The sequence below is a fragment of the Pseudophryne corroboree genome, chromosome 7 (genome assembly GCF_028390025.1).
Source record: "Pseudophryne corroboree isolate aPseCor3 chromosome 7, aPseCor3.hap2, whole genome shotgun sequence".
Taxonomy (NCBI): Eukaryota; Metazoa; Chordata; class Amphibia; order Anura; family Myobatrachidae; genus Pseudophryne; species Pseudophryne corroboree.
In genome coordinates, this window is record NC_086450.1 from 111,080,171 (window position 1) to 111,105,492 (window position 25,322).

At 48.9% G+C, this 25,322-nt stretch overlaps 1 protein-coding gene across 1 annotated transcript in view; it reads left to right on the top strand.

Moving 5' to 3' along the window:
- Positions 1–8,678: 8,678 nt before the first annotated feature.
- The window catches only part of STAM2 (signal transducing adaptor molecule 2), a 198,115-nt gene continuing 181,471 nt past the window's right edge, over positions 8,679–25,322 (top strand). The window contains exon 1 of the mRNA XM_063933540.1: positions 8,679–9,064. Within this exon, the coding sequence (XP_063789610.1) occupies positions 9,025–9,064 (40 nt within the window). The 5' untranslated portion in view covers positions 8,679–9,024. The remainder of the gene's footprint in view (positions 9,065–25,322) is intronic.

Below are 25,322 nucleotides of genomic sequence, written 5' to 3' on the forward strand. Positions count from 1 at the left end.
CTGCTGAAAACATCTTGATTGTATGCTGTTGCCCCTAGCAATAGGGAGGAGCCTTTTTAAAGGTTATTTGAGCAATAAACATCTTTGCCTCAAGACTGCTTCATCTTGTGACCTACAGGGTTAGGCCAAACCTAGCCCCATTCTCCGGCTGTCCAGGGAAGCACCTGACGTCTCCAAGCTCCGCCTTCCGCCAGCTACCGGTAGAGGCCTAGCAAGTGGCTAGTGGGGATTCGTCAGCACCACACAGCTGTGGTAAAGCAGTGCGTCGGCACATACAGAGCAGAACCGTGGTTCCAAACGCCACGGCAGGTTAGGAGTTTGGTGGTGGCAGCGAGAACCCGCCCACAGCGCAGTGGGTGGAGTCAGTAACAGGCGGTTACTGACGGTAAGCGGGAATCCCCTATGTGGTCAGGCCTCGTGCGGCTTGACCTTCTATTCTGTGCGCAGTCGACGGGACGCGGCAAGCGGCGAGTGCTTCCGTACGGTACCGTCCTGTCACATCCGTGGTTTCCGTTTTTTAATTTTGCCAAGTACATGGATTACAAACTAAGAAGAGGACCGATCTACACTGGATTGTTGTGAGTATAATTTTATTTATAGGTACCCCGTGGATTCTACGTGGAGAAGGGGACCGAGCCTTCGTGTCAACATAGGTAAGTATGTGTGTATGTCGGTGTGCATGTATGTAATAAAGTTGTACTGTCACGGTGTGTGTGTGTACTGTTTTTATTTGGGCCCGTTTCCCCCCCGCATGCTGGTACTTGTGGTTCTCCAAGTACCAGCTTGCGGGGGAGGCTTGCTGGGACATGTAGTTTTGCTACAAAAAACAATATTCTTTTATTTGACACTTGGCTATCAGCCTCCCATCCGCCGCCCTTGGATGGGGGGGGGGGGGGGGAACAGCCTCGGGCTTCACCCCTGGCCCTTGGGTGGCTGGAGGGGGGGGGGACCCCTTGATTTAAGGGGTCCCCACTCCTCCAGGGTACCCCGGCCAGGGGTGACTAGTTAATGATTTAATGTCAGGGCCGCAGGGACCGATATAAAAGTGTCCCCCGGCTGTGGCATTATCTCTCTGACTAGTGGAGCCCGGTACTGGTGTTAAAAATACGGGGGACCCCTACGTGTTTTATCCCCCCGTAATTTTGGCACCAGGACCGGACGCAGAGCCCGGTCCTGGTTGTTAAAATACGGGGGATCCCCTGTCATTCCCCCCCCCGTATTTTTACAACCAGGACCGGCTCAAAGAGCCCGAGGCTGGTTATGCTTAGGAGGGGGGACCCCACGCATTTTTTTTCTGAAATTTTAACCCATTCCCACTGAAAAACATGCTCTGATCTCTCCATATTATTTTAGTCAGTAAAAAAAATATATATTCTTTTAAAAAATATATAAAATAATACTTGTGGCTCTTAAATAGACAAACCAAGTAGATAATCCCTTCTAATATAAATAGATATGCTATTAGCAAACAAAAAAACATGTTTTTAAAAATTTTTAATAGATCACGACAGCAAAATGAGGCGGAATGAAATTGACGAAATGACTGTCGAAAAGCACTGTTGTCGAATCAACATTCTTCAATTGAATATACTTTTGTCGAAAAGCCGCATTTTTACCATTGCAGACATGTCGAATTTGAGTAAATGTCGAATTGCAAAAAGTCGAATCTGAATCGGCAGGTTTTTTTCCGAAAAGTACCGTATTGCATTGTCGAATCCAATTCGACAGGTTTTTTTTTGTCGAAAATGCCCCGTTTTTCAACATTTGCGGCAATTCGACCGCAATTGCATATACCCCTATACATCCTGTCCTCAGAGTCTCACTGTACTTCTGAAAAGACCGGGTAAGGAAAAATGAATATAATTGTTATACAGGTTGAGTATCCCATATCCAAGATGCTTGGGACCAGAAGTATTTTGGATATCAGATTTTTCCGTATTTTGGAATAATTGCATACCATAGTGAGATATCATAGCGATGGGACCCACATCTAAGCACAGAATGCATTTATGTTTCATATACACCTTGGGGGTCATTCCGAGTTGTTCGCTCGCAAGCGGATTTTAGCAGATTTGCTCATGCTAAGCCGCCGCCTACTGGGAGTGAATCTTAGCATCTTAAAATTGCGAACAATGTATTCGCAATATTGCGATTACACACTTCGTAGCAGTTTCTGAGTAGCTTCAGACTTACTCGGCATCTGTGATCAGTTCAGTGCTTGTCGTTCCTGGTTTGACGTCACAAACACACCCAGCGTTCGCCCAGACACTCCCCCGTTTCTCCAGCCACTCCTGCGTTTTTTCCGGAAACGGTAGCGTTTTTTCCCACACGCCCATAAAACGGCCTGTTTCCGCCCAGTAACACCCATTTCCTGTCAATCACATTACGATCGCCAGAACGATGAAAAAGCCGTGAGTAAAATTCCTAACTGCATAGCAAATTTACTTGGCGCAGTCGCAGTGCGGACATTGCGCATGCGCATTAAGCGGAAAATCGCTGCGATGCGAAGATTTTTACCGAGCGAACAACTCGGAATGACCCCCCTTATACACACAGCCTGAAGGTAATTTTAGCCAATATTTTTAACAACTTTGTGCATTAAACAAAGTTTGTGTACATACACACAATTCATTTATGTTTCATGTACACCCTATACGCACAGCCTGAAGGTCATTTAATACAATATTTTTAATAACCTTGTGTATTAAACAAAGTTTGTGTACATTGGGACATCAGAAAACAAATGTTTCACTATCTCACTCAAAAAAACGAGATTTATGGTAAGAACTTACCTTTGTTAAATCTCTTTCTGCAAGGTACACTGGGCTCCACAAGGATAGACATTGGGGTGTAGAGTAGGATCTTGATCTGAGGCACCAACAGGCTGAAAAACTTTGACTGTTCCCAGAATGCAAAGCGCCGCCTCCTCTATAACCCCGCCTCCCTGCACAGGAGCTCAGTTTTTAGTTAACCAGCCCAATGCAGTAGCAAGAAAAGAGACGACAACGGTTAGTAGCCACATACACCACACTCTCACGACAGGAGAAGTGTCAGCGGCTAATGCCATACCAACCCAAAGAAGCTAAGTGCGTCAGGGTGGGCGCCTTGTGGAGCCCAGTGTACCTCGCAGAAAGAGATTTAACAAAGGTAAGTTCTTACCATAAATCTCGTTTTCTGCTGCGGGGTACACTGGGCTCCACAAGGATAGACATTGGGGATGTCCTGAAGCAGTTCCTTATGGGAGGGGACGCACTGTAGCGGGCACAAGAACCTGGCGTCCAAAGGAAGCATCCTGAGAAGCGGCAGTATCGAAGGCATAGAACCTTATGAACGTGTTCACTGAGGACCACGTAGCCGCCTTGCACAATTGTTCAAGGGTCGCACCACGGTGGGCCACCCAAGAAGGTCCCACAGACCGAGTAGAATGGGCCGTATTGTGAGCAGGAGCCGAGAGGCCAGCCCTCACATAAGCATGTGCAATCACCATTCTAATCCATCTGGCCAAAGTTTGCTTATGAGAAGGCCAGCCCCGTTTGTGAAATCCAAACAGCACAAAGAGAGAATCAGATTTCCTAATAGAAGCAGTTCTCTTCACATAGATACGGAGAGCCCGTACCACATCCAAAGACCGCTCTTTGGGAGACAGATCAGGAGAAACATGTGCCAGAACCACAATCTCTTGGTTAAGGTGGAACGAAGTAACCACCTTAGGTAAATATCCGGGACGAGTCCTAAGAACCGCCCGGTCATGGTGAAATACCAGATATGGGGAACTACAGGACAAGGCACCCAAATCTGACACTCTTCTAGCTGAAGCAATAGCCAGCAGAAACACCACCTTAAGGGAAAGCCACTTAAGATCAGCTGAACCAAGAGGTTCAAACGGAGACTCCTGTAACGCCTCCAAAACCACCGACAAGTCCCAAGGAGCCACAGGCGGGACATAGGGAGGTTGGATACGCAACACACCCTGAGTAAAGGTATGCACATCAGGTAAGGTCGCAATTTTTCTCTGAAACCACACCGACATGGCAGATATTTGAACCTTGAGGGAAGCCAGACGCAGGCCTAAGTCCAGGCCCTGCTGAAGAAAAGCCAACAACTTGGCTATACTAAACTTGGAAGCGTCATAATCGTTAAATGCGCACCAAGCAAAGTAAGAATGCCAGACCCTATAGTAAATCCGAGCTCAAGACGGTTTCCGGGCCCGCAACATAGTTTGAATGACCGCCTCAGAAAACCATTTAGCCCTTAAGACGGAAGCTTCAAGAGCCACGCCGTCAAAGACAGCTGGACTAGGTCCTGGTAGACACAGGGGCCCTGAACAAGGAGGTCTGGGCATTGTGGAAGTAGAATTGGACGCTCTGACGATAGGCCTTGCAGGTCTGAGAACCAGTGCCGTCTGGGCCACGCTGGAGCTATGAGAAGCAGAATTCCTTTTTCTTGCTTGAACTTCCGAATTACCCTGGGCAGGAGTGACACCGGAGTGAACACATACGGCAGCCAAAACCTCCACGGCACCGCCAGCGCATCCACGAATGCTGCTAGAGGATCCCTTGTCCTTGCTCCGAAAACCAGAACCTTGTGATTGTGTCGAGACGCCATCAGATCTACGTCTGGAAGGCCCCACTTTTCCACTAGGAGTTGAAACACTTCTGGATGGAGGCCCCACTCGCCGGCATGTACGTCCTGACGACTGAGAAAGTCCGCTTCCCAATTCAGGACTCCCGAAATGAATATTGCCGATATGGCCGGTAGATGGCGTTCCGCCCAGTGTAGAATCCGTGAGACTTCCTTCATTGTCAAACGGCTTCGAGTGCCGCCTTGATGATTTATGTAAGCCACTGTGGTGGCGTTGCCCGACTGTACTTGAACAGGACGGTTCTGAATTAAATGCTGGGCTAGATTCAATGCATTGAAGATCGCCCGCAATTCCAGAATGTTGATCTAGAGGAGGGATTCCTCCTTGGTCCACCGACCCTGAAGGGCGTGTTGCTCCAGCACCGCACCCCAACCTCTTAGACTGGCATCTGTCGTCAACAGGACCCAGTTGGATATCCAGAAGGGACGGCCCCTGCACAATTGTCGGTCCTGGAGCCACCAGAGCAGCGACAGACGGACCTCCGGAGTCAATGAGATCATGTGAGACCTGATCCGGTGAGGCAGGCCGTCCCACTTGGCTAGAATCAGCTTCTGGAGGGGGCGAGAATGGAATTGAGCATACTCCACCATGTCGAATGCTGAGACCATGAGGCCCAGCACCTGCATCGCCGAATGTATCGACACTTGCGGACGAGAAAGGAAGCAACGAATCCTGTCCTGAAGCTTCAGGACTTTCTCCTGAGACAAGAACAACCTCTGGTTGTGAGTGTCCAATAGCGCTTCCAGGTGCACCATGCTCTGAGCAGTGACCAGGGAGGGTTTCTTCCAGTTGATGAGCCACCCGTGGGCTTGTAGAAACCAGACAGTCATATCCAGATGACGTAGGAGAAGTTCTGGGGAATTTGCCAGGATTAACAAGTCGTCCAGATACGGCAGTATCCTGACCCCTTGACGGCGGAGTACCACCGTCATCACCGCCATAACTTTGGTGAAGACTCGCGGAGCCGTAGTTAAACCAAAAGGTAACGCCCAAAACTGGTAATGGAGGTTACCAATCGCAAACATCAGGTACTGCTGATGTGACGCTGCTATAGGAATATGCAGGTAAGCATCTTGTATGTCCAGGGAGACCATGTAGTCCCCAGGTTCCAAGGCCAGAACTATAGAGCGTAGGGTTTCCATACGGAACTTGGAAACCTTCACAAACCTGCTCAATGCCTTGAGGTTGAGAATGGGCCGGAAGGACCCATTCGGTTTCGGGACTAGAAACAGCTGAGAATAGTACACCCGGACCCTCTGCGCAAGAGGCACCTGTGCTACGACTCCTGTATCCAGGAGGGTCAGTACCACCGAATGTAGAGTGTTTGCCTTTGTCTGGTCCAACGGGACGTCTGTCCGGCAAAATCGATTAGGGGGTCGGTTTTTGAAGGCTATGGCGTAACCTCGAGTGACGACTTCCCGTACCCAGGCATCTGAAGTGGTCTTCAACCATTCCTGGGTATACCCTAGAAGCCGGCCCCCCACCCTGGGATCCCCCAGGGGGCGGCCCGCCCCATCATGTGGGAGGCTTATCGGTCTTGGAAGCTGGCTGACGGGCCGCCCAGGCTCTTTTGGGCTTTGGCTTACCAGGTTTGGAAGTGCGGGCCTGCTTGTTGTACGCCTGACCTTTTGCTTTACCTGAAGGACGAAAAGGGCGAAAGGAAGAACCTTTAGCCTTCGACACAGAAGGAGCGGTACTTGGCAGACAGGCAGTTTTGGCAGTAGCCAAGTCAGCCACAATCTTATTTAAATCCACCCCAAACAGAATATCTCCCTTGAAAGGGAGTACCTCCAGGGTTTTTCTAGAGTCCAGATCCACAGACCAGGATCTCAGCCACAATATCCGGAGAGCCAGGACTGATGTAGTAGAGGCCTTGGCTGCTAGGATACCGGCATCAGAAGCCGCCTCTTTAATATAGTGAGAAGCTGTGACAATATATGACAAGCATTGTCTAGCATGGTCAGAAGAGATTTCAGCTTCTAACTCCAAGGCCCATGCTTCAATAGCCTCTGCAGCCCATGTTGCTGCAATAGTGGGCCCTTGTGCAGCACCCGTGAGGGTGTAAATCGCTTTCAGACATCCCTCCACGCGTTTATCCGTAGGCTCTTTTAGAGACGTGACGGTAGTGACAGGTAGAGCTGAGGAAACCACCATCCTAGCCACATGTGAGTCTACTGGAGGAGGCGTTTCCCAATTTTTAGACAGCTCTGGCGCGAGGGGATAGCGAGCCAGCATCTTCTTTTGAGGCACAAACTTCTTACCCGGGTTTTCCCAGGGTTCCTGACGCATATCCACTAGGTGGTCAGAGTGAGGTAAAACTTGTTTAACCACCTTCTTACGCTTGAACTTATCTGGTTTCTTAGGAGGGACGGATGGCTCGGGATCATCCGTAATCTGTAAAATCAACTTAATAGCCTCCAAAAGATCAGGAACATCCACATGTAAACTACCCTCCCCATCAGCAGTATCTGTGTCAGAATCTGTGGGGTCAGTGTAAGTGCCATCTTCATCAGACGAGGTGTCAGTGACAGCAGTGGATTGTGAGGAGATAAGAGCTCGCTTTTTCTTCTCAAAAAGCTCTTCTTAGGGCTGCCCAGAGCAGCCCCTCTGTTATGTGCCTGCTATCTGCGGCACCAACTACAAACTGAGCTTCTGTGCAGGGAGGCGGGGTTATAGAGGAGGCGGCGCTATGCATTCTGGGAACAGTCAAAGCTTTTCAGCCTGTTGGTGCCTCAGATCAAGATCCTACTCTACACCCCAATGTCTATCCTTGTGGAACCCAGTGTACACCGCAGCAGAAATTCCGATTTCGGAATATTTGGATATGGGATACTCAACATGTACTGTCATTTGTCTATCCTGGGCAGGGGCGGACTGGCCATCTGACTCTTCTGGCAAATGCAAGAAGGGCCGATGGCCTGTTTGGCTGGTCCGGCTACAGAGAGAGAGAGCTGGGCTCTCAATTTGCCCTTCCTCCACCTGTCTGTAAGTGGCACAAATATAGATGGGGGTGTGCCGCAAGGCCAGGCCCTCCTTGATGTAGAGGCGCCAGAGCCGGCCTTAGGTATAGGCAAACTAGGCAAATACCTAGGGCATTTGGTATGCTTAGGGGCACCAGCAGCTTCTGCTGATTAAAATGATATGCAGCATGCCTATATTCTGTGAGTGACTGCGGCTGTATCTGCATACAAAATGCTACGTTGCAGTGTATTCTGGGAAATCACTGTAATGTAGCATTTCATATGCAGATGCAGCCGCAGTTGCACACAGAATATAGGCATGCTGCATATCATTTTAATCAGCAGAAGCTGCTTGTGCACCCTAGCCACATAGTAATACAAATAAGATGCATTTTCATAAACAAAAGGTGCCCGACGTTAGCAGAGCTGCCAGCTGACTCATGCCAGGCATCTCCTGCAGAACTAGTGGCGGTGATAGGGGGCACCAGCCAAAATCTTGCCTAGGGCATCATATTGGTTAGGGCCGGCTCTGAGAGGCGAATGTACACACATGACAGGGCTGTGGAGCAGCCCCAGTACGTCCCTGATCCTGGCTGTAGACATGGCATGGATCACACTGACTCATGCAGAATTCATTTTTAATTTTATCCACTACACGTACATCCTGAGCCTTCATCAGGTCCCCCATGGCATCTATTCACGAAACAGTGAAAAATAAGAAGTGAGTCAGTGGAGAAGTTACCCCTGTCAACCAATCAGCTGCCCTGTATAATTTTATAGTATGCAAATTATAAATGTTACTTCGCTGCTGATTGGTTGCCATGGGCAACTTCTCCACCGACTCACTTCTCTACACTTTTCACTGCTTCATGAATAGACCCCATAGACCTAGTTAGTGAAAACACGAGTATAGGGGTCGCTCATGCACCCACAGAGCTGGCCCTATGACGCCCTGCGTACTCCCTGCAGGTTCCACCGTGTCATGAAGTCTGACATGTTGCTCCCAATCCATGACATCAGAAGCCCAGAGCAGGAACCCATGACGTCACCCACGTGACCTGCCTGATTACAGCCTATCTGCCCTTCCTGTGCTGCCGTGGGCCTCACAGCACGGAGGACCCCTGAGCAGGCTGCCCTATCAGGTGCCTGAGACAAATGCGCAGATTGGGCAACGCAATACACGGTACATACCGCGCCCGTAATCACGGCGCGGACATTGCGTGACCTGTCTGACAGCGGTGACGGCGGGTTTCCTGTGTGCGGGGAGGCGGCGGTGTGAGAGCGCTGAATCAGGCGGCCGGGCAGCTCGGGGCACACGGAAGCTGGTGTTGCTGGATGTTGTGACGGGAGAAGTCGGACTGGGAAGAGGCTGACAGGAGCCGAGTACACGGACGGACGCATTTGCCCCCCCAGGACCTCGCCATGCCGCTCTTCAGCTCCAGCCCGTTCGACCAGGATGTGGGTGAGTGACTGGGGGTCCGGGGTGTAGAGCCCTGGGGCATGGAGTCCTCATACCCTGTGTATTCCCGGGAGTGTGAGCACAGTGTGTGGGGAGGGGCGGCAGGTGCCCCAGTACAGGGTCACTACTCCATGACCCATAGGGGGGATTACACAGATCAATAGCTGCAGTGACAGGACCCCCAGACTCAGGGGCAGATTTATTAAGCTCGGTGAAGTGATAAAGTGGAAGGTGATAAAGGACCAGCCAATCAGCTCCTAACTGACATGTCACAGGCTGGGTTTGAAAAATGACAGTTAGGAGCTGACTGGCTGGTCCTTTATCACTTCACCGAGCTTAATAAATCTGCCCCTCAGCACCTCCCTGACACCATGCCCTGAGCTGTACCCAGCGGCTGCTATAGTGACAGGGTAAGGTGAGTGTGGGATAGCTGTTGCCCCTTCCCTGGTCTAGCTCTGCCCCTAATATCTGCCTGTACCTACTGTGTATCTCCCCTCAGCTGCTAACTAAGCTGTATTCCTAAGTCTTCATTAGGATAATGTGCGTTATGTCCGGATAACTAATGCCTTTCATTTATATTTCCATTACATTTAAAGGCTGACAATGTTTTTCTTTTTGTGTATAAAAGACCGCAGGGATCTAATTGGGGTTAAATCAGTAGTGGCGGAACACAAGCCCAGTAGTGGCGGAGCGCAAGCCCAGTAGTGGCGGGGTGCTCGTGGTTTGAGCAGTTAGGGCTGTGACACATGCGTCAGTTTCTCCCGGATGGCAAAATGCCGGCTTTTTGCCATCCGGGAGGGTCTTTCACACATAACGGCTTTGAGCCGTGTGTAATGCTTAGACATGGCTTGGGAAAAAAACGTGTGAGAAAGCTCCCCTTCACACACACGGTCCACTGCCTGCAAAGGCGGCATGGCCCTGGCCCGGCAGCCTGACCTTCCAGTGGATATTTCCGGCGGCAACCCGGCTGCCGGGCCGTGCAGTGTGAAAGGACCCTACCCTTCACACTGTTAATTACAGTACCGGCACGGGAAAGAGCCGTCCGGCTTTTTCCCGGCCGTAAAAAGCCGGCGCCTGTGTTTCAGCCCTTAGTGTGCCACAACAGGGCACGATATAGCTGCCAATCCGACGAATTGTAACAAAATAGCAGCTGTATCGTTTTCGTGTGTTAAGATGATGTTGTCCACTGCGCGCACCTGTGGGGTCGTCCGCCTGCTTCGCTGATCTTTCAGCATGTTCAAAAGATCAGCGATGTGGCGGACAATCCCATGCAGCGCTATTGGTAGAAGGGCCAGCATAGCGGGAGGATGGGCACCGGATCACTTCGTGTGTGGGGACCGCCCGATATACCGGCCCTCGGACGCCCTTTCGAATCGGCTGCACACGTCGCTTCGTGTGTTGGCACCCTTAAACCGGAAGGCTGTCAATAGAATAAAGTAGAACCTACAAGACTGTAAAAGATTTATTTAAGTTAGCAAAGTAGTTACACTGGCAAAATAGACCCTAAAAGACTAGTTCCATATTATGTTTGTAATTTTGTAGGTATTGTTTCTGCATTTGGCTGCTAACACTGACAACCTCCACTGGCCGGGTGCAGTACACATTATACCAGACTGTAGATACAACTATTTTTAAACATTTTGGGGCCTATGCTATTTTCCTTAATCCCTTGCATGTTTTCGGTCTATTCCAGTGATGACACTGGTAAAGTAGATGAATGAGGTCCTAAGTAACCCCTCCAAAAATATGGTGTATGTGCGTGTATATATATATATATATATATATATATATATATATATATATATATATATATATATATATATATGCGCCCTGAGGACGGGGAGATTCCCAGAAACATGTAGGCATTAAAGGGAAACCTATCTTTAATGATTTGAGTCAGTCTGCGTGAGTGCCGCCATACACCTTTTATTTATATTGTTAGCTTATGCCAAGCTAGCTTGGAGGGCACCGCAGCACAGTTTATCTTGATTATCGGAGTGCCGGAAACATTCTCTGATATATATATATATATATATATATATATATATATATATATATATATATATATATATATATATATATATATATATTCAGAGGAATAAAGAGGCGGCACTCGGAGACTTGTAAATTCAGAGTGTATTCACAGCAAGTGATGTCACTTGCTGTGAATACACTCTGAATTTACAAGTCTCCGAGTGCCGCCTCTTTATTCCTCTGATTATACATACCGGAGGGGCACCTTCGGATGGGGAAGGCACAGGAGCAAGCCATATCCCGCTGTGGATCTAGTGAGTGCCGGGGTTAATGCACAAGTATATATATATATATATATATATATATATATATATATATATATATATATATATGTCATAAAGGGTTAAGGTATTTCTTGCTAGTCTAATGCGATTTTATTATATTTATCTTATTGACATAAACAGGGCAAATCTTTTTTACAGCTTTAGGTGGACAATCCCTGTTAGAGAAAGGGAAATGTGAAGCGAGAAGCTGTTTACAGAATTCACATGTGTGAAGTTCAGTTGCTACATTAGTGACCAAGCAGTTATCACATTATTTTTTCTTTCTGCTTTATTAATCACTATGGTCAGCTATAACAAGCAACTTGCTAATTACTGTGTTTCCTGGTTCCTCTTCCGTCTTTTATTAATGATTTATAATTCTGCACAGTGTAGTGGCCGCTCAGCATGATGTATTATCATGAGAGGCTTTGATGTATACTACCCCTCAGCGCTCTGTAAGACCTTCTACCTCTGCCTTCACATGACAAGCTGAGAGCTGTGAGTTTATATGTGGCATCCATATTTTGTAATCTCCAGAGTTTTTATTTATAAACAACAATAATTTGTAGTAGGATAGCTAAGAAAATATCGGATAAATTCATAAAAGGGTATTTGCTATTTAAAGGAAATGAAAATAATTTTATGTCTGATTGCTGTTGTAAATAAAATACCAGCTTACTGTGCGCGTTGGGTACGGGATCCCGGCGGTCAGAATACCGACACCGGGATTCCGGTCGCCAGAATACCGGCAGGAGGGCGAGCGCAACAAAGCCTCTTGCGGGCTCACTACGCTTACCACGCTGTCGGCTCGGTGACTCGCTGAGCTCGCCACAGGTTCTGTTCCCACCCTATAGGTGTCATGGATGCCCATGAATGGGAATAGCCCTCGGGCCCCCTTCTGGCATTCTGGCGGCCGGGATGACGGCGTCGGTATGCTTACTGCCGGGATCTCGACCAGCTGGATCGTGACTACATCCCTGCTGTGTATATATTATGGTGGCATGTCTTAACTCACTGAGAACATCTGTACTGTGATATGGGATCTGCAATAAAGGACTATAAAACTTTTATAGGGAACTACTGTGTAGGTATGTATATAATTATAGGCCTGTTCAGCACTACAGATCTTTGTAGTTAGGTAAGCGTGTTATATACCTGTGTACGCAATTGTTCCCTATGGCAGTTGTGCGGTGCTGTATCTGCTTGTATGTCAGGGCACCTTTTCACACAAGCTAATGGCCAGGCAGCTACTGTATTAGGAGCATTGTGTAACTAGCAGATCCCATGTCACAGCAAACATGTTTTCTGCAACTTAAACCAAACCAATCTGGTTCATTGTAGTGAATGCTACCCTGGTGCTCAAGACATTTCTTTCTGCTTATCAGATGGTAATCCCAACCCGTTATTTTGATGTTTAAACTATGTATGAATAAAGGATTGCTTGCTTGAAATAATTAATAACATTCTGACTTTAGTGGCCCCCCCAGCAGACTCCATATAGTATATATACTAAATTATTTGCAGATTCACTAAGATTAATCTTTCCTCATGCAACACTTTTCGTAAATAACTAAAAATAAAATACAATCAAGTGTTAAAATTAACTTAACTTAGAATTTTCTTTTATAATTGGCACATATTATAAATGTTGTAGTTTCGCTGTAATATTAGGCTCCATTGAGTTCAAATAAATAGCAACATTTCTACGAAGAATCAATTCTCGCAGTAAAAAATGTATAGGGGGAGAATTCAGTTATTTTTGGGAGCATTTAGCTCCCGGCTAAAGGGGTGGTCTTCAGTATGCCGGCTCTTGGGATCCCGGCGCACAGTATACCGGCGCCGGGATCCCGACAGCCGGCATACCGACACTTATTCTCCCTCGTGGGGGTCCACGACCCCCCTGGAGGGAGAATAAAATAGCGTGCCGTGCCCGTAGTGTGGCGAGCGCAGTGAGCCCGCAAGGGGCTCATTTGCGCTCGCCACACTGTCGGTAAGCCGGCGGTCGGGCTCCCGGCGCCGGTATGCTGGTCGCCGGGAGCCCGACCGCCAGCAGATCGTAGTGAACCCGGCTGAAGTGATGGGAGTTCTTCATTTATGTTTGGGTGCCCATCACTCATCATGGATTTCTGCTCCTACCCTCCTGAGGTGCGATCAGCAGTCTGTCTAAAGTAGGACTTTTGGCGCCTTAACTGCAGCGCGTACTGTAGTTGGCACGAGAAAAGCTGCTTTACATGGCTATTCCCAGTGCATTTGGTTGTGAGTTTGCGGCACTTGCGACCAGCACAGGATCAACGCTCAACAATTGAATAAAGGGAAGCGATAAAACAATTGACTACAGCATTAAAAAAAAGATATTTCTCTAACGTCCTAAGTGGATGCTGGGACTCCGTAAGGACCATGGGGAACAGCGGCTCCGCAGGAGACAGGGCACAAAATAAAAGCTTGAGATATCAGGTGGTGTGCACTGGCTCCTCCCCCTATGACCCTCCTCCAAGCCAGTTAGATTTTTGTGCCCGGCCGAGAAGGGTGCAAACTAGGTAGCTCTCCAGAGCTGCTTAGAATAAAAGTTTAGTTAGGTTTTTTTATTTTCAGTGAGTCCTGCTGGCAACAGGCTCACTGCATCGTGGGACTAAGGGGAGAAGAAGCGAACTCACCTGAGTGCAGAGTGGATTGGGCTTCTTAGGCTACTGGACGTTAGCTCCAGAGGGACGATCACAGGTTCAGCCTGGATGGGTCACCGGAGCCGCGCCGCCGTCCCCCTTACAGAGCCAGAAGAGACGAAGGTCCGGTGAAAGCGGCGGCAGAAGACATCCCGTCTTCAAGACTAAGGTAGCGCACAGCACCGCAGCTGTGCGCCATTGCTCTCAGCACACTTCACACTCCGGTCACTGAGGGTGCAGGGCGCTGGGGGGGAGCGCCCTGAGACGCAATATAACACACATATACCTTAGCTGGCAAAAGGAATACATCACATATAGCTCCAGGGCTATATGGATGTTTTTTTTCCCCTGCCATTTTACACAAAAAAGCGGGAGTTAAGGACGTCGTGAAGGGGCGGGGCCTATCTCCTCAGCACACTGGCGCCATTATTCCCTCACAGCTCCGCTGGAAGGACGGCTCCCTGATTCTCCCCTGCAGTACTGCATCTGATTCAGGGTAAAAAAGAGAAGGGGGGGCATTTTGGCAGCAAATAACTAGATTAACAGCAGCTATAAGGGATTAACACTTATATAAGGTTATCCCTGTATATATATAGCGCTGGGTGTGTGCTGGCAGACTCTCCCTCTGTCTCTCCAAAGGGCTAAGTAGGGTCCTGTCCTCTATCAGAGCATTCCCGGTGTGTGTGCTGTGTGTCGGTACGCGTGTGTAGACATGTATGAGGAGGAAAATGAGGTGGAGGCGGAGCAGTTGCCTGTGTTAGTGATGTCACCCCCTAGGGAGTCGACACCTGACTGGATGATTGTGTTTAAGCAATTAAGTGATAATGTCAGCAATTTACAAAAAACTGTTGACGACATGAGAAAGCCGGCAAATCAATTAGTGCCTGTTCAGGCGTCTCAGACACCCTCAGGGGCCCTAAAACGGCCGCTACCTCAGTGGGTCGACACGGATCCAGATACAGATACTGAATCTAGTGTCGACGGTGACGAGACAAACGTAATGTCCAGTAGGGCCACACGTTACATGATCACGGCAATGAAAGAGGCATTGAACCTTTCTGACACTACAAATACCTCAAAGGCGGGTATTATATGGGGTGTGAAAAAACTGCCAATAGTTTTTCCTGAGTCTGAGGAAATAAATGAGGTGTGTGATAAAGCGTGGGTTTCCCCCGATAAAAAACAGCTAATTTCTAATAAGTTATTAGCACTATACCCTTTCCCGCCAGAGGTTAGGGCACGGTGGGAAACACCCCCTAGGGTAGATAAGGCGCTCACACGTTTATCTAAACAAGTAGCGTTACCGTCCCCTGATACGGCCACCCTCAAAGAACCAGCTGATAGGAGGCTGGAAAATATCCTGAAAAGTATATACACACATACTGGTGTTATACTGCGACCAGCAATCGCATCAGCCTGGATGTGCAGTGCTGGAGTCGCATGGGCGGATTCCCTGACTGAGAATATTGATACCCTGGATAGGGACAATATTCTGTTAACTATAGAACATTTAAAGGATGCATTGCTATATATGCGTGATGCGCAGAGGGATATTTGTACCCTGGCATCAAGAGTAAGCGCAATGTCCATCTCTGCCAGAAGAGCATTATGGACCAGACAGTGGTCAGGGGACGCAGATTCCAAACGGCACATGGAAATATTGCCGTATAAGGGGGAGGAGTTATTTGGGGCTGGTCTAACAGACCTGGTGGCCACGGCAACGGCTGGAAAATCCACCTTTTTACCCCAGGTTACTTCACATCAACAGAAAAAGACACAGTCTTTTCAAACTCAGTCCTTTCGTTCCCATAAGTACAAGCGAGCAAAAGGTCACTCTTTTCTGCCCAAGGGCAGAGGAAGAGGAAAAAGGCAGCACCATGCAGCCGCTTCCCAGGAGCAGAAGCCCTCCCCTGCTTCTGCCAAGTCTTCAGCATGACGCTGGGGCTTTACAAGCAGACTCAGACACGGTGGGGGCCCGTCTCAAGAATTTCAACGCGCAGTGGGCTCACTCGCAAGTGGATCCCTGGATTCTACAGGTAGTATCACAGGGGTACAAACTGGAATTCGAGGCGTTTCCTCCTCATCGGTTCCTGAAGTCTGCTTTACCAAAGTCTCCCTCCGACAGGGAGGCAGTTCTGGAAGCCATTCACAAGCTGTACTCCCAGCAGGTGATAATCAAGGTACCCCTCTTACAACAGGGGAAGGGGTATTATTCCACACTATTTGTGGTACCGAAGCCGGACGGCTCGGTGAGACCAATATTAAATCTAAAATCTTTGAACACTTACATAAAAAGGTTCAAATTCAAGATGGAGTCACTCAGAGCGGTGATAGCGAACCTGGAAGAGGGGGACTATATGGTGTCGCTGGACATCAAGGATGCTTATCTCCACGTCCCAATATATCCTTCTCACCAAGGGTACCTCAGGTTTGTAGTACAAAACTGTCATTATCAGTTTCAGACGCTGCCGTTTGGATTGTCCACGGCGCCTCGGGTCTTTACCAAGGTAATGGCCGAAATGATGATTCTTCTACGAAGAAAAGGCATCTTAATTATCCCTTACTTGGACGATCTCCTGATAAGGGCAAGAACCAAGGAACAGTTAGAAGTCGGAGTGGCACTATCTCAGGTAGTGCTAAGTCAGCACGGATGGATTCTAAATATTCCAAAATCACAGCTGATTCCAACGACACGTCTACTGTTCTTAGGAATGATTCTGGACACAGTCCAGAAGAAGGTGTTTCTCCCGGAGGAGAAGGCCAGGGAGTTATCCGAGCTAGTCAGGAACCTCCTAAAACCAGGACAGGTCTCAGTGCATCAGTGCACAAGGGTCCTGGGAAAAATGGTGGCTTCTTACGAAGCGATTCCATTCGGAAGATTCCATGCAAGAACTTTTCAGTGGGATCTACTGGGAAAATGGTCCGGATCGCATCTTCAGATGCATCAACGGATAACCCTGTCGCCAAGGACAAGGGTGTCTCTCCTGTGGTGGCTTCAGAGGGCTCATCTACTAGAGGGCCGCAGATTTGGCATTCAGGATTGGATCCTGGTAACCACGGATGCCAGCCTGAGAGGCTGGGGAGCAGTCACACAGGGAAGGAATTTCCAGGGCTTGTGGTCAAGCATGGAAACATCTCTTCATATAAACATTCTAGAACTAAGGGCCATTTACAATGCCTTAATTCAAGCAAAACCTCTGCTTCAGGGTCAGGCGGTGTTGATCCAGTCGGACAACATCACGTCAGTCGCCCACATAAACAGACAGGGCGGCACGAGAAGCAGGAGGGCAATGGCAGAAACTGCAAGGATTCTTCGCTGGGCGGAAAATCATGTGATAGCACTGTCAGCAGTGTTCATTCCGGGAGTGGACAACTGGGAAGCAGACTTCCTCAGCAGACACGACCTTCACCCGGGAGAGTGGGGACTTCACCCAGAAGTCTTCCACCAAATTGTAAACCGTTGGGAAAGACCAAAGGTGGACATGATGGCGTCACGTCTAAACAAAAAACTGGACAGATATTGCGCCAGGTCAAGGGACCCTCAGGCAATAGCAGTGGACGCTCTGGTAACGCCGTGGGTGTACCAGTCAGTGTATGTATTCCCTCCTCTGCCCCTCATACCGAAAGTATTGAGAATCATAAGAAGGAGAGGAGTAAGAACTATACTCGTGGTTCCGGATTGGCCAAGAAGGTCTTGGTACCCGGAACTTCAAGAGATGCTCACGGACGAACCGTGGCCTCTACCTCTAAGACAGGACCTGCTACTGCAGGGGCCTTGTCTGTTCCAAGACTTACCGCGGCTGCGTTTGACGGCATGGCGGTTGAACGCCGGATCCTGAAGGACAAGGGCATTCCAGAAGAAGTCATCCCTACTCTGGTAAAAGCCAGAAAGGAAGTAACCGCAAAACATTATCACCGCATTTGGCGTAAATATGTTGCGTGGTGTGAGGCCAAGAAGGCCCCTACACAGGAATTTCAACTGGGTCGTTTCTTGCATTTCCTGCAAACAGGACTGTCTATGGGCCTAAAATTAGGGTCCATTAAGGTTCAAATTTCGGCCCTGTCGATATTCTTCCAGAAAGAACTGGCTTCAGTACCTGAAGTTCAGACATTTGTGAAAGGGGTGCTGCACATACAGCCTCCTTTTGTGCCTCCAGTGGCACCTTGGGATCTCAATGTTGTGTTGAGATTTCTAAAATCACACTGGTTTGAACCATTGTCTACGGTAGATTTAAAATATCTCACGTGGAAGGTGTCGATGCTGTTGGCCTTGGCTTCAGCTAGGCGTGTGTCAGAATTGGCGGCTTTATCATGTAAAAGCCCTTACCTAAATTTTCATTCTGACAGGGCGGAATTGAGGACTCGTCCTCAATTTCTACCTAAGGTGGTTTCTGCATTTCACATGAACCAACCTATTGTGGTACCTGCGGCTACTAGGGACTTAGAGGACTCTAAGTTGCTGGACGTTGTCAGGGCCTTGAAAATATATGTTTCCAGGACGGCTGGAGTCAGGAAAACTGACTCGCTGTTTATCCTGTATGCACCCAACAAGCTGGGTGCTCCTGCTTCAAAGCAGACGATTGCTCGTTGGATTTGTAGTACAATTCAGCTTGCACATTCCGTGGCAGGATTGCCACAGCCAAAATCAGTAAAAGCCCATTCCACAAGGAAAGTGGGCTCATCTTGGGCGGCTGCCCGAGGGGTCTCGGCTTTACAACTTTGCCGAGCAGCTACTTGGTCAGGGGCAAACACGTTTGCTAAATTCTACAAATTTGATACCCTGGCTGAGGAGGACCTGGAGTTCTCTCATGCGGTGCTGCAGAGTCATCCGCACTCTCCCGCCCGTTTGGGAGCTTTGGTATAATCCCCATGGTCCTTACGGAGTCCCAGCATCCACTTAGGACGTTAGAGAAAATAAGATTTTACTTACCGATAAATCTATTTCTCGTAGTCCGTAGTGGATGCTGGGCGCCCATCCCTAGTGCGGATTGTCTGCAATACTTGTATATAGTTATTGTTACAAAAAATTCGGGTTATTATTGTTGAGCCATCTTTTCAGAGGCTCCTTTAAATTTATCATACTGTTAACTGGGTTCAGATCACGAGTTGTACGGTGTGATTGGTGTGGCTGGTATGAGTCTTACCCGGGATTCAATTATCCTTCCTTATTATGTACGCTCGTCCGGGCACAGTATCCTAACTGGCTTGGAGGAGGGTCATAGGGGGAGGAGCCAGTGCACACCACCTGATATCTCAAGCTTTTATTTTGTGCCCTGTCTCCTGCGGAGCCGCTGTTCCCCATGGTCCTTACGGAGTCCCAGCATCCACTACGGACTACGAGAAATAGATTTATCGGTAAGTAAAATCTTATTTTTTTTGTCCGTTAGTAGGTAAAAAGTTACCCCTGTTACAGTTGATAAGACTAAACAATTAGTAGGTAAAACCGTTCTGATCAGATACCCTAAGGAAGTAGCTGCGCAAATTGGATAGTCCATATATATGTATATAGGAATCGCAAAAGTTGTACACAAGTTATCTGCATCTTTTTTGGTGTCTGTAAATCCAGCATTCCCAACCTGATTTCTTAGTGATATCCATGCTTGAGTAAAGATGCTTTCACATTGCAATGCCGTGTTGCAGCGGGGATTTGAAAATGGGTCCTTCCCGGGTGCGTACCGGCATTGGATCATTTTACATTGGCTTCCCGACCCGGCAATATGCAGAGTCGGGTTGCCATCGCGGGTGCGGGCGGAGCCGGGGTGGGAGATGAGATCATCCTGCCTGCGCTGTGAACGGGTCCCGGGTTGTATCAACCCGGCAACCCGTTCACCCTGCACCTGACCCGGAAATAACCCTGCTTTATTCCTGGGTTGAATTACCGGGTCACGTGACCCGTGAATTCGTCAGTGACTCCTTTCACACCACGCAGCGACCTGTGTTGACCTGGCAATATACTGGGTCGATACCGGGTTATTTGTACGTTGTGAAAGGGGTATAAGTGACTTAACTGACGGTTTCTGGTTACGAAAAACTGCTCAGAAATTAGTTTTTTTTTTTTAATTTTTAATTTAATTTAAAAAAAGTTTATAGGCCCCCATTGTAAAATTACCTCCCCCTCCCCATCAGAAATAGCCCCCCTCCCCAGTGGTAGAAGATCGCCAGCTTTACCTACTCCCACCCCTCTAGTGGTAATAGGTCCCAGCAGCATGCGGCCACCCCCTTATAGTGCCAGAAGACTTCAGTGGCGAGTTAGTCACCGGCCCCTCTGGCAAGCGGGGAGCCGGTGTGAAGATGGCGGCAACAGGTTAGAGAGCGCAGTACACACTACACACTACTACACACACGGAACAGGCACTGATGGGTGCAGGGCGCAGGGGGGGTGCCCTGGGCAGCAATAAACCTCTGGACTGGCAATAAGGGTACATTAGGCTGCGGAAGCAGTAAATGCAGAGATCCCCCGCCATTTTTTGTATATTGAAGCGGGACCAAAGCCCGTCACTGGAGGGGGCGGAGCTTGATCACTCAGCACTAACAGCGCTATTTTCTCCACAGAACGCTGCAGAGAAGCTGGCTCCCCGGACTCTCCCCCTGCTGAACTCTGTGACAGAGGGCTGAAAAGAGGGGGGGGGGGGCACTTTTAAGGCGCAGTGAGTGTATACACATTGATTATATATATAAAAAGCGCTATCTGGGTTTTATTCCAGTGTCCGTTGGCGCTGGGTGTGTGCTGGCATACTCTCTCTCTGTCTCTCCAAAGGGCCTTGTTGGGGAATTGTCCCCTTATAGATATATCCCTGTGTGTGTGGGGGTGTCGGTACGTGCGTGTCGGCATGTCTGAAGCGGAAGGCTCGTCCAAGGAGGAGGTGGAGTGGATGAGTGGTGTGTCTCCGTCGGCAACGCCGACTCATGATTGGATGGACATGTGGCATATGTTAAATGCAAGTGTGGCTTCATTACATAAGAGACTGGACAAAGCAGAGTCCAGGGAGAAAGCAGGGAGTCAATCCACGGATTGGACTGGGTCACAGGGCCCCTCTGGGTCTCAAAAACGTCCCCTATCCCAAATAGTAGACACTGGTACCGACACGGATTCTGACTCCAGTGTCGACTACGATGATGCGAAATTACACCCAAGGGTGGCAAAAAGTATTCTGTGTAGGATTATTGCAATAAAATATATTTTGCATATCACTGATGACCCCTCTGTCCCTGACATGAGGATGCGCATGTATAAGGAAAAGAAACCTGAGGTAACCTTTCCCCCATCCCATGAGCTTAACGAGTTACTTGAAAAAGCTTGGGAAACTCCAGATAAAAAACTGCAGATACCCAAAAGGGTTCTTATGGCGTATCCTTTCCCTGCACAGGACAGGGTACGTTGGGAATTCTCTCCCAGGGTGGACAAGGCTTTAACACGCCTGTCCAAGAAGGTGGCGCTACCGTCTCCGGACACGGCAGCCCTCAAGGATCCTGCTGATCGCAGACAGGAGACTACTTTAAAGTCTATTTATGCGCATACAGGTGCTTTGCTCAGACCGGCAATAGCATAGGGTATGTAGCGCAGTTGCAGCATGGACAGATACCTTGTCAGCTGACCTTGATACCCTAGACAGGGATACCATTTTATTAACCTTAGCCCACATTAAAGACGCAGTCTTATATATGAGGGACGCTCAAAGAGACGTTGGGCTGCTGGGTTCCAGAGCCAATGCCATGGCTATTTCTGCGAGACGAGCTCTATGGACCCGCCAATGGACGGGTGATGCAGACTCAAAGAAGCATATGGAGGTTTTACCTTACAAGGGTGAAGTGTTGTTTGGGGAGGGGCTCGCGGACCTGGTTGCCACAGCTACCGCGGGTAAATTTACCTTTTGTACCCCAACAGCAAAAGAAAACTCCACGGTATCAGATGCAGTCCTTTCGATCGCATAAGTCCAGAAGAGGTCAGGGCTCCTCCTTCCTTGCCAGAGGTAAGGGTAGAGGAAAGAACACCTGCTTCGGCTAGTTCCCAGGAGCAGAAGTCCTCCCCGGCTTCTACAAAATCCACCGCATGACGCTGGGGCTCCCCTAAGAGAGTCCGCATCAGTGGGGGCACGCCTTCGACTTTTCAGCCAGATCTGGGTTCTTTCAGACGTGGATCCTTGGGCGATGGAAATTGTTTCCCAAGGCTACAAGCTGGAATTCGAAGAGGTGCCCCCTCGCCGATTTTTCAAGTCGGCCTTGCCAGCTTCACCCCCGGAGAGGGAAGTAGTGTTAGCTGCAATTCAAAAGCTGTGTCAACAGCAAGTGGTTGTCAAGGTTCCCCTGGTCCAACAGGGAAAAGGGTATTATTCAACCCTGTTTGTGGTCCCGAAGCCGGATGGTTCGGTCAGACCCATTTTAAATCTTAAATCCCTAAACCTGTACTTCAAAAAGTTCAAATTCAAGATGGAATCGCTCCGAGCTGTAATATCCAGCCTGGAAGGGAGGGATTTTATGGTGTCACTAGACATAAAGGATGCATACCTTCATGTCCCCATATATCCCCCTCATCAGGAGTACCTGAGATTCGCTGTACAGGACTGTCATTACCAGTTTCAGACGTTGCCGTTTGGGCTTTCCACGGCCCCGAGGATTTTCACCAAGGTAATGGCGGAGATGATGGTGCTCCTGCGCAGGCAGGGAGTCACAATTATCCCATACTTGGACGATCTCCTGATAAAGGCGAGATCGAGAAATCAATTGCTGAAGAGCGTGTCGCTCTCCCTGAGAGTGCTGCAACAGCACGGTTGGATTCTCAATCTGCCAAAGTCACTATTGGTTCCAACGACTCGGCTATCATTCCTAGGCATGTTTCTGGACACGGAACGAAAGAGGGTTTTTCTCCCATTGGAAAAAGCACAGGATCACCAGAACATGGTCAGAGACCTGCTAAAACCAAAAAGAGTGTCTGTTCATCAATGCACTCGAGTTCTGGGACAAATGGTGGCAGCCTACGAGGCCATCCCCTTCGGCAGGTTTCATGCGAGGACTTTACAGTGGGACCTTCTGGACAAGTGGTCCGGGTCCCATCTACAAATACATCAGAAAATAACCCTGTCCCCCAGGGCCAGGGTGTCTCTCCTGTGGTGGCTGCAGAGTGCTCACCTTCTAGAGGGTCGCAGGTTCGGCATTCAAGACTGGGTTCTGGTGACCACGGACGCGAGCCTCCAACGATGGGGAGCAGTCACTCAAGGAAGAAATTTTCAGGGACTATGGTCAAGCCAGGAGGCTTGTCTACACATCAACATACTGGAATTGAGGGCCATATACAACGGCCTACGACAAGCGGAGAATCTTCTTCGCGACCTACCGGTTCTGATTCAATCGGACAACATCACAGCCGTGGCTCATGTAAACCGCCAAGGCGGGACAAGGAGCAGAGTGGCGATGGCGGAAGCCACCAGGATTTTTCACTGGGCGGAAAATCACGTAAGCGCTCTGTCAGCTGTCTTCATTCCGGGAGTGGACAACTGGGAAGCAGACTTCCTCAGCAGACACGATCTCCATCCAGGAGAGTGGGGACTTCATCAAGAAGTTTTTGCAGAGATAACAAGTCTTTGGGGACTTCCTCAAATAGACATGATGGCGTCATGCCTCAACAAGAAGCTTCGGAGGTATTGTGCCAGGTAACGGGACCCTCAGGCAGTAGCAGTAGACGCCCTGGTGACACCATGGGTGTTTCAGTCGGTCTATGTGTTTCCTCCTCTTCCTCTCATCTCAAAAATATTGAGAATCATAAGACAAAAAAGAGTGCAGACAATACTCATTGTTCCAGATTGGCTTCGAAGGGCCTGGTACTCAGATCTTCAGGAAATGCTCACAGAAGATCTGTGGCCTCTTCCTCTCAGGGAGGACCTGTTGCAGCAGGGGCCCTGCGTGTTCCAAGACTTACCGCGGTAACGTTTGACGGCATGGCGGTTGAACACCGAATCCTAGCTGGGGAGGGTATTTCAGAGGAAGTTATCCCTACTTTGATAAAGGCTAGGAAGGAGGTGATGGCAAAGCATTATCACCGTATCTGGAGGAAGTATGTATCTTGGTGTGAAGCCAAGAATGCTCCTACGGAAGATTTCCATCTGGGCCGGTTCTCCACTTTCTAGAGACAGGAGTGGATATGGGCCTGAAGTTAGGCTCCATTAAAGTACAGATTTCGGCCCTATCTATATTCTTTCAGAAGGAATTGGCTTCTCTCCCAGAAGTTCAGACATTTGTGAAGGGAGTGCTGCACATCCAGCCCCCCTTTGTGCCCCCAGTGGCACCTTGGGACCTTAACGTGGTGTTAAGTTTCCTGAAATCTCACTGGTTTGAGCCTCTTCAAACGGTTGAATTAAAGTTTCTCACGTGCAAGGTGGTCATGTTATTAGCCTTGGCAACTGCAACGCGGGTGTCCAAATTGGCGGCCTTGTCCCACAAGAGCCCCTATTTGATTTTCCATGTGGATAGAGCGGAGTTGAGGACTCGTCCTCAATTTTTGCCTAAGGTGGTTTCTTCATTTCATATGAACCATGGATGTAGTCAGGGCCTTAAAGATTTATGTAGTCAGGACGGCTAGGGTTAGGAAAACAGAGGCACTGTTTGTCCTGTATGCAGCCAACAAGGTTGGCGCTCCTGCTTCTAAGCAGACTATTGCTCGCTGGATCTGTAACACGATTCAGCAGGCTCATTCTACGGCTGGATTGCCGTTACCAAATTCAGTAAAAGCCCATTCCACTAGGAAGGTGGGCTCTTCTTGGGCGGCTGCCCGAGGCGTCTCGGCATTACAGCTTTGCCGAGCAGCTACTTGGTCGGGTTCAAACACTTTTGCAAATTTCTACAAGTTTGATACCCTGGCTGATGAGGACCTTGCGTTTGCTAAGTCGGTGCTGCAGAGTCATCCGCACTCTCCCGCCCGGTTGGGAGCTTTGGTATAATCCCCATGGTCCTTACGGAGTCCCCAGCATCCTCTAGGACGTAAGAGAAAATAAGATTTTAAACCTACCGGTACATCTTTTTCTCCTAGTCCGTAGAGGATGCTGGGCGCCCATCCCAGTGCGGACTACATCTGCAAGACTTGTATATAGTGGTTGCTTTCATAAGGGTTATGTTACAGTTGGAATCGGTCTTTGACTGATACTGTTTTTTTTGTTCATACTGTTAACTGGTTGCGTATATGCCAGGTTATATGGTATGATTGGTGTGGGCTGGTATGAATCTTGCCCTTAGATTAACAAAATCCTTTCCTCATTTCTCTAACGTCCCAAGTGGATGCTGGGGACTCCGTAAGGACCATGGGGAATAGCGGCT